At 36.4% G+C, this 9,822-nt stretch overlaps 1 protein-coding gene across 1 annotated transcript in view; it reads right to left on the minus strand.

Moving 5' to 3' along the window:
• Positions 1 to 535: 535 nt before the first annotated feature.
• Positions 536 to 9,822, minus strand: part of BEND3 (BEN domain containing 3) — a 10,455-nt gene continuing 1,168 nt past the window's right edge. The window contains exon 3 of the mRNA XM_005418412.3: positions 536 to 5,384. Within this exon, the coding sequence (XP_005418469.1) occupies positions 3,117 to 5,384 (2,268 nt within the window). The 3' untranslated portion in view covers positions 536 to 3,116. The remainder of the gene's footprint in view (positions 5,385 to 9,822) is intronic.

Below are 9,822 nucleotides of genomic sequence, written 5' to 3' on the forward strand. Positions count from 1 at the left end.
TACACTTAACAGGAAATAAACTGATGTATACATCACCTCCCTTTTATGCGCTGTTTTGTATTTTTTACAGAACTTCTAAGGAAATGTTTAAGTTGTAGAAAATGCATAAGATGCAAAAATAAATAATAATTCTGCACTGTTTCTTTTAGAAAGCTTAGACATGGGCAATTCAATACTTACTGAAAGCTGATATAGTTACAGTGTAACAAGTAGAGACACTTGATACCCACCTTAACTGGGTAGGTAGAAAGTAACGCTCATCCATAGGAAGTCAGTGTGCATGGCTACCTATGCACCCAATACTTCAATATCTAGCAACCCTCCTATCACAGTTTCACTTCCAAAATTTTAAGTTTATTCTTTTAAACAAAAGAAGTCTGAAAGAGAGAAAAATCTTTTTAAATGGCTGCAGCAAACTGGGGTGTTTTCCTTTATGTATTTGTCTAACTACCTAAGGTTATCTCAGACCTTAGTAAGAGACTTTATAGGAAAATAATCCTGCTTGTACCTGAACAATCACCAGACAACATTCCTCTTGTACGAAAATAATATACCTTTAATATATTTACAAGACTGACCAACTGGATGAAGTGGCTGTACTTCAGATGCACTGCAAGAGCTTGTGTTAGTGAACTATGCCACTATTTAAACGTCTGTATTTTCTTGATATCAGTTATAAATCACACAATCAAGCGAATCATGAAAGGGTTGTGAAGAGCTGGACAAAAGGAATGTACACAGCAATGAAAAGAGAAAAAACCCACAACAAAAATATTTTTATACTCAGTTTCAAAAATTATCATTTTTATGATCAAAGTTGTCAAATTGGTTCTTTCACTACTTTTTAGATAATATCAATTGACTGATTTTTTGACTTAATATTAACATCTACAGTAAAAGCCAGTATGTCTCAAGCTTGCATGCTAGCTAGTAACATCCATCCCTTGTAAAAAAGTTCAATATATATTGAATTCTTCTGGGAGCTTTGACATCACTAAGTGGTGAAACATATGACATTAGGATAAGAAAATAAAATTGTATTTCTTACCTTTTGGCCAGCCATTTGCAACTACAAATTAAACAGCTGTTAAGATCTTCTGTTATTTTATATATCCTATAAAAGTGCATGTAAAAAATTTTACAGAGTTTTTAGGTAGCATACAATGACAAGAGAGTCTTGGTTTCTGATACATTCAATTTGACAAATTTATGCACAAAAATGAACACATGCAGACATTGTGGTATCAGTTCTTTATCTTTGGTAAAATGATTTCGATTTATTATAGCCGTATTTGCTCTGATATCCATTTTGAGTACGGTCTGCTATTACTTAAACCAACAGGAAACATTTAAATGGATATAAACAGTATCAACGTGTTGTTTAGTACATTCATGACTTTTTTTCATACATTCTCTGAGAATGTTTCTAGCATATGGGCAAAATGAGCAAATGCTACTAACTATGATTTACTCCCAGTTTAACACAATACATTTACTAGTTCTTGCCATCAGGAAAAGCCATTTTGTTTTCCTTTCAAAGGGATCAATATGAGTCTACGAACAATATATTCTAAAAATCTGAAGTAAAAATATCAAATATTTTGTACTTCCTTACAAATGCTAAAATAGAAAATTACATTGGAACTGACTTAAAATTTGCTATGACCCATCTAAGTAAACAACAGAAAAGGACCACAGAGAACATCAACAATTGTTCCAAGGTGTTCCAGTGATGCTCTGTAGGCAACCACTGTCTTTACTGTATTAAGAATCCATAATTGACTCTCTCACACCATTTCTATCAGTATTATTATTTTTTTTAAGAGAAAACTAGTTTTAAAGCAGCATTCTCCAGTGACAAGTCATACAGCAAATTCATGTTGGGTTCTGGATGGTCTTTGTTACATTTGAAGATATTAATGACGCAAACTTGACCATATGAACCTAAGTTATACATACACAGTTATGTCTCCAAATAGCTACTAATTACACTAAAACAATTTGGCAAAGTGAGGGAGTTCTGTATCCCTACACCCAAATATTCAGATGCTATTGCACTCATGGAAAGAGTAAGTTACATTACCACAGCTCATATGCTGGGACCCTGAAACACTGGATTTCACCACAAAACCAATCTTTGCACATACTTTTTATATATGCAATTCAATATCAACACTGGAAACCTTTGGAATCATGATTTTGATAGAAAGTAAGGTCTAAAATTTTTAAAGTCCTTGTTTCAGGTCTTTTTGATGTTGCTGTTGCTTCTGCTATTTTACAAACAGGGTGGCAAGCAGATGATGGGAAGATATTCCATAGGTATAGGCTTGGGTCTGTTTTGGTGGCTTTACCCAAGACAAGCAATCCTCAGTCACTCCAGCAGTTACACTGGACAAAACAGTAACAGAACTCACAGTGGGGCAGGATCAGGCTTGTGGTGTCAACGAAAAAAAAAAACCCATTCCCACGGTGTCTACGCTCATGTCTCAATTCTTCAACAGAAATTCTTGATTTTAGAAATAAAACCAATGTAACAGTCAAAAATGCAAATGACACCATTCTGACCCACTCTTTGACACAGTATTATAACTTCCAGTACCTCAATATCATGAAGAACAAAACAAGTGTGAAGCTGAAGTTACTGTAAAAGCAAAGTCTAATATTCCAATGATTTCCAATGAAAATGGCACATTCAAATTTAAATTAGTCTACACATTTCAAAATCTGAATTAATTAAAAATACTGTTTATAATGGTATAATGAAAAAACTGCTCTTGAAGAGCACGACCATAAAAAAAATTCTTTATTATTAGAAAGTGATAGAAAAGGAAGATGCAGAAATGGGGAGTGGAGCAATAGTTTCAATACATGTATTTGCACCACTGAATATCATGCTCTTAGCAAGTCATTGATAGCTGTCACTGATGGTCTTTACCCATGTACAAATGTAGTCAGCCACTTCCCATTGCTGCAGTGCCAACAGAAATGCAACACACACACTGAAACGCAACAAGTTTAGTGCCTGACTGTCCCAGGTGCTGAGAACCCTCAGCTCCCAACAGGCCCTTCAGTCTAAACCAAAGCATACTCTTGACAATAATTTAGTGGTCAAAGTCTTAGCAGTTTAAAGAGCCTGTCACTTTTTTTGCTTTCTTAGCTTTTTTCAGTATATCACACTTTTTTCTGTTAGGACGCCGGCACCTTTCATCGATGCTCGGTATACATTCATAATGCCACACCTCTTCCATTTTCTCCACAGGATAAACTGCCTCCACGTAATGACGGATCAGTCTCAGTCTGATGGGATCAAGCTGTTTTTTATTACAAGCACCTGAATGGTTGTACTGCAGTCTCAGATTCTCCGGAGTAAAGAGTTCAGGAAAGAGTCTTACGAGAAGCCTGGCAGCAAAGTTGCCGACTGACAGGCTCTGCTGCACTATCTCTCTTATCTCCTTGTCAGACAGCAAATACAGAGAAGGCACAGGGAAGTCTGGATTAGGAACAACAAGTTCATCAAGTGGTATCTTGCAAAAATCCTTGCTGCTTCTTTCCGGTGGCAGTGGCGGCCCTTCAAATTCTTCCCGAAATCTCTCAGGGTTTATTGCATAGGTGAGAAATTCCCTCCTGTCGGGCCCTGGCACGTGGATTTTCCGTTGCTGTTGGTATGAGCGCCTTTGCTCCGTGTCTCTTCGTCGACACCTCTCGTCAAGCTTCCCAACAAACTCTAATGTCCACACTCTGTCATTCTTTGCTCTGGGGTACAGTATCTGCACATAATGTCGAATTAATTTAATTCTAGTGGGGTCAAGCTGTTTCTTGCCTAAAGATCCACTACAGTTGTATTGTTTCCGTAAGTTTTCATGAGTAAATAGTTCAGGAAATAGGAGAACAAGCAATCGGGAAGCAAAGTTGCCTATGGAAAGACTGCTTTCATATATGCTTTTAATCTGTTCTTTGTTCAACAGGTAATCCGGGACAGGGACATCAAAATCAGGAGGGGGAAAGTCAAGTTTGTCAAAATCTATGGGTACAAGCCAAATTTTTTTGGACCGTCTGCCAGGCTTTTCATATTCAAAACTGTCTTCCACTTTTATGATTGATACATCATCTGGTAAACTAGAAGAATCGTAACAGTCATCTCTCATCTGGTCACATTCACTTCCATCCATATATGTACTTTCAAGCTCATCATTTATTCGCTGAACACATTGCTGCAACCAGGCTTCTTCTTCTTGCACGTCTGGAAAGTAAATTTCAGTGTACCTACGGATTATTTGAAGCCGATGAGGATCCAGCAGTTGTTTTCCAGAGTCTCCAAAGCAGCTGTACCTTTCAGCTAATTTTCTGTGGTCAAAGAGTTCTGGAAACAGTCTGTGTAACAAGAAAACAGAAAACTCTCCTGGTGAAGAAGCTTCATCTAAAAATTCATTGAGATCCTGAGCATCCAGCATGTAATCTGAGGCAATGACATTACTCCTGTCCAAGGACAAAGCTTCTTCCTGCTCTTTATCCTCCATAAAATGAGAGGATTCGACCTGCTCAGTCTCATAAAAACTGGATGATTGCACATTCTGCTGACTGTTTTCCATTTCCCTTTGAGCCCAAAATCTATTGAAAAAATCATTGACTTGAGGCAAACACTCCAACTGCCACACAGCTGTATTCTTCACAGAAGGATAACAAACTTCCACATAGTTACGAATAAGTTGCAGATGAAGAGATTCAAGTTTTCTTTTGTTGAGAAAGCCACATGCACTGCAGCTCCTGCCAAACTCATCATCACTGAAGAGCTCTGGGAAGAGCTGCACGAGCAACCGGCAAGCCAGGTCTCCGCCCGATGTGCTTTGATCCATGATTTGTTTGAGTTCCGTAGAAGTCAGCTGGTACTCCGGGGGAGGCTTGAAGTCAGCAACAGACTCTGCTGGACTGACTTGCTTTTTAATTCTGCTAACCTCCAGAGACAACAGGTCAACTTTACTGTGAAGCTGAGTCATATTGGTGTTGAGGGTGTTCAGTGTGTAAAACATTTTCTGTATCAAAGAATATATATTTGATTCTGAATCTGCTGTGGCTGCCGCTACTGCAATGGCCGAGTCTCTTTTGCGTTGATCGTTCAAAGTCCGAATTTGTGAGGGACTGCTGGGGTTGATTTTTTCAAACAACTCATAAGAAGCAAACTGCTCTGCTCCTGGTGGGTTCTTCTTCTCTGTGATTTTGTGTGAGATGCCATAGAGAGGTTTTTTATAAGATGGAGTGATTATGTCACTGAAGGATTCTTCTTCACAGAGCCATGTTACATTAGAATTCTTGTTCTTGCTTGGCTGCTCTGCATTTACCTGAGTGGGTGAGCCAGCATCTCTGTTCCTCATGTTTGAAAGGGAGCCCTTCAAATGAACAAATATTGTATTAGTAACACTCCCTTAAAAATATTAGCTATAAATATGTGCTCCTTGAGCAGGCATTGTTACATAAATATGCAAAGTCAAATTTTCTCCAGGAGACTTGTATTAAACAATAAAAATTAATAATTTAACTGGGAAAAATAAAAATACAGTAAAGAATTATTTAGGTTTCCTTTTTGTTTTCCTTTTTTGGCTCATAGCTTTCCCCATGGAATAGAAATGCAATAATAATTCTTAGTACTCTCTACCCACAGAGCTCTAATTACTCCCCCAAATTAATTATCATTAGGATTCACCTTGGATATGAGGATCTTGGGCTGTCAAGAATTTGGGTGGCAACAAGTCAGCAACAGAGCCAAGAATAGCATCTAGATTTTCTGACTCCTAGTCCTGTGACCTTGCCATTGCCTCCAACAACTGCATTTAACATTCCAGCACTCTTTAGGTTACCTTTTGAAAATGTCACAAAGGCTATAAACCACAAAAAATATGCTTATTCTCTTTTTTTCTGATGTGAAAGGTTTATATACAGGTTTGAAAAAAATTCTTTATAATGGTGCAGAAGTACTAAACAAATCCTAGAAATTTATTAATTTTTAAAAGGTATTCTATTTAAATAATAAAAAAGTGGAAAGTACCTTGGTACAATATCTTTTTTTAAAGGAAGCCTAACAGAAGATTTCTTTATTTCTGAAAGACAAGGAAGTTTAGACTCATGGATCTCTAACTTTCTAAATTATTTAAACTATAGAAATTTATATAACTTATAAATTATATAAAACTAGTAATGAATTTTTGAGGACTTAATGTTCTCAATTATTTGTACTTATTCCTCATTGCTTGAAATTGGAACCAAGCATTTTTATCATCCCACAGTAGATATGCAGGGCTTGATTTGGGTTTTTTTCACAAACACATGGATATTGCAAATAATTCTTAGAAGTTAAGCAGATACAACAGAATCAAAATCCAACATAAAGAATTCAAACATGAGAAAACACTCTCAGATTTGTAGATGTTTCTATACTGAAACAATTTTCTTGGCTTGTTCTATAGAACATGAATTAGATAAAACACTACAGAATTTGCATTCAAGTATTAAAACAAATGAAACTCAGGTCGGAGCTGAGAGCCACAAGAAATTTGAAATTCTAGTGAAGGCCCCATTATGTCCTACAGTGAGGAACTTGAATTAAGGTTTCTTTCTTAAGAAACAGAACTGTAAGTCATGAAATCAATGTGGTCCCTATGTGTACTCATACTTGGCACCTGCTTACTGCAGTGACAAATTGAATCTAATTATTTTTTAATTTCTAATGCAATGTATACTCAAAGGAAACTCAGAAAGAACAAGCTGGTTTCCACTCCAAGTTTAGAAACCAGCATCCAATTAAACTGAAGCTGTTTCCAAGTTCTGCTCTCACTCACATCACATTACCCTACATACAAAACCTTGTGTTTGCACATCCAAAGCTGAGAGAAGAGATGATCAAATGAAAATGTAATGCCAAGGAGATGCACTTCAGTGTGCGGAATCCCTGGCTGTCATGGTGCCTAGGACACTTGGTTTCCAGGCCCCAGTTAGAAGACTGTCCCACTCCAGTCCCACTCATAATAAAGCCAGAACAGCGACTGAACTGTGAGCAAACTGAAATCCACATTGCCCCCACCAAACTGCAGGCTCCTAAGCTGGGATTGAAGTTGTCATACACCACCTGTACTTGTCAGTGAAGTAACAGAGGAAGTTCCAGGTAGTAACAGAGCTCTGCATAGACATCACCTAAAAGCAGGCCATGAAAATCTCCACTGACAATGTGCACAATACTGCTCCCCAGTTAGGCACACAAACTGAATTACAAAGCTTTTTACTATTTTACATCTAAAGAACAAAACAAAACTTTTCTTACACAACCAGTGAGACCTACTACCTAAGTTGCTCTTTCATTAACACTCCTGTTAACTGAGAATATACCAAATATTTCTTCAGAAACAGCATATGCCTCTTTCAATTCCTTCTCTACTACTAAAATACCTTGCTGCTAAATAGCTTGCCACGGGCCACCAGGTATCTGTCAGTTCTCATTTGACCTCCTGCTGTTTATTTTCCCTAATTAATTAATAATAAAACTTGGCAATATAAGGGTAACTCCTATTGATGTGCACCTCACACACAGTACGGCCAAATCAATATTAGAATGTGTATTAAAGAACATTAATTCATTATTTTGACAGTAAGATCATTAAAGTTTGCAGTCTCAGTTTTGGACACGGTACTCTGGAGCTCATGCTAAGAACTACAGCAGATCTTTACTACGATAGCAGCTGAACTTCTTCCTTCACTAATGCAGCTCCCAGTGCCTGGATCTGGCTGTAGGATGGATTTGCATTTCAGAATATTTGCATTTCAGAAACATACAGCCAGTGTTCTCCTAGCAGATGACAAAACATTTGGGCCTTAAAAATATTTAAGGATATTTTAGTTCAGATGCATTCTCATTTTCTTTTCTTTTGCTTTTAATTATCTTGTCTATGGTTTCCATCTGGGAACAGCACTATCAACATCACAAATACATGGCTTTTGTAAATTGTCCAATTTAACTAATTAGTTTTCTGTAACACTGATCTTTAAACATCCACGAATTTCAGATAATTCTGCACCCATTTAAGATTATCAGTTCTAAAGTACTATCAAAAAAGAAGCAAAGATATTGTTCTATGAGACTCAATGTATGTAAGATAGTGCTGCTTTTTATACTACAGTTGCACAGCAAGTTTTTATGTTCTAAACATTTTATGAACATTTGCAAAGTGCAGTATTTTGCAAAACATCGACCAATACAAGAAATTGTGAAATAGTCTCTCACATACTCTCTTGGAATCCTAAGCCAAGTTTTAGAAGTTGCTTAGTTATAGTTCTGCTCAATGCTCAAGTCCATTTATGACCTTTGTTACGCTTAATAAACAAAGTCTAAATATCTCTAAGAATACAGTGAATAATATTCAAGCACAGGAGTAAAGAATAAATAAATACATAGGCAAGAAACATAGATCCTTTCAGACACATAAGAATATGGAGAAGTCCTGCACATAACTTTTATAAACTTACAATCTTCTACACATTGTTTTTTTAAAGAAAATCAGGGAAAATTAATTCCTGATTATGAAGTGGCACTCAAAATTAAAAAAAAACAAGTCTTCAGATAAAAAGTAATTTAGTAATACAATTACCAGCCCAAAAGAAGTACAGCTTTGTTTATATCATAGATAGAGGCTTATATGACATGCAGTAAAAATATACAAGCATAACATTCTTTAGAATAATTAAGATTTTTCCACTGTTTAAACAGAAATAGTTAATAAAGTCATCAATTAAAACAAAATATTGGTACTAGAGAAGTAATTAACTTAAAAAATCCTGTTAAGATTGAGGACTATTTCTGGTTGGTTATTTAACTAAACATGCTGATTCAATGGGGTCAGCCAAGAATGAATTTTCATCATTATTACCGAGTCAACTTCTGATATTATAAATCCAAAGTTATAATTAAATTCAAATAAAACTTTAAAATTTATTAATGAAAAACAGGAAAATGCAAAGCAAGCACAGTTCAGAGACCATTATAAAGCTCTTTTAAGAATCTGAATGTAAGGAAAACAATTGTAAAAAGAAAAAGAGAAAGGAAAAGAAAGAAACCGTATAATAAGATTAAAACCTACCTACCACAGGCATTCAGGGGAAAAAAACAGCCGTAAGAAGTCAGAGAGATGATAGTCAAGAAAAAGAATCACAGAGAACTATGGCTATAAAGAAGACATGAAATGTGCAAATACAACATGGAATAACTGGCTAGGTAGCAGAAGAGCAGAAAAGGATACGTGCATTAGGATAGGTCACAAACTAAATATAACCCAGGGCCTGAAGTTATTCAAAAGAGGATGAATTTGAATCTAGGTTATTTTAATAAAGTGCTGAGTGTGAAAAACAGGAGGTCATTATACTGCTCTAGAGGGTGGCAGGAGAGATGTGACTATCCAACACCAGACACTAGTCTTTCTGGACTCTCAAATGGAACAACAAAAATATAAGGTGACTCCTGAAGATGAGCTGAAAAAAACAGAATTTTAATCTTGGAAGGGAAGGACTGAAAGTGGACAACATCACATGAATTTTCCCACATGCAGAAGATTTTTCTCAGAACAGATGATCATTACTCTCCCTACTGAAAAGAACAAGGACAAAAAGAAACTAGCTCAATTTCAGAAGAGATTAATTAAAATCCGCCATTGCTTAGAGAGGTGAAGCACAAGATCAGGATAGTGGAAAAGACTGGGCATCTCCTTCACTGGCTAGAGAAACATCTGAATTGTCCCAAGCTGGGATGCCACACCAGATGCTGTAATACATTCCACTCTTGATATG

The sequence above is a fragment of the Geospiza fortis genome, unplaced genomic scaffold (genome assembly GCF_000277835.1).
Source record: "Geospiza fortis unplaced genomic scaffold, GeoFor_1.0 scaffold98, whole genome shotgun sequence".
NCBI classification, from domain to species: Eukaryota; Metazoa; Chordata; class Aves; order Passeriformes; family Thraupidae; genus Geospiza; species Geospiza fortis.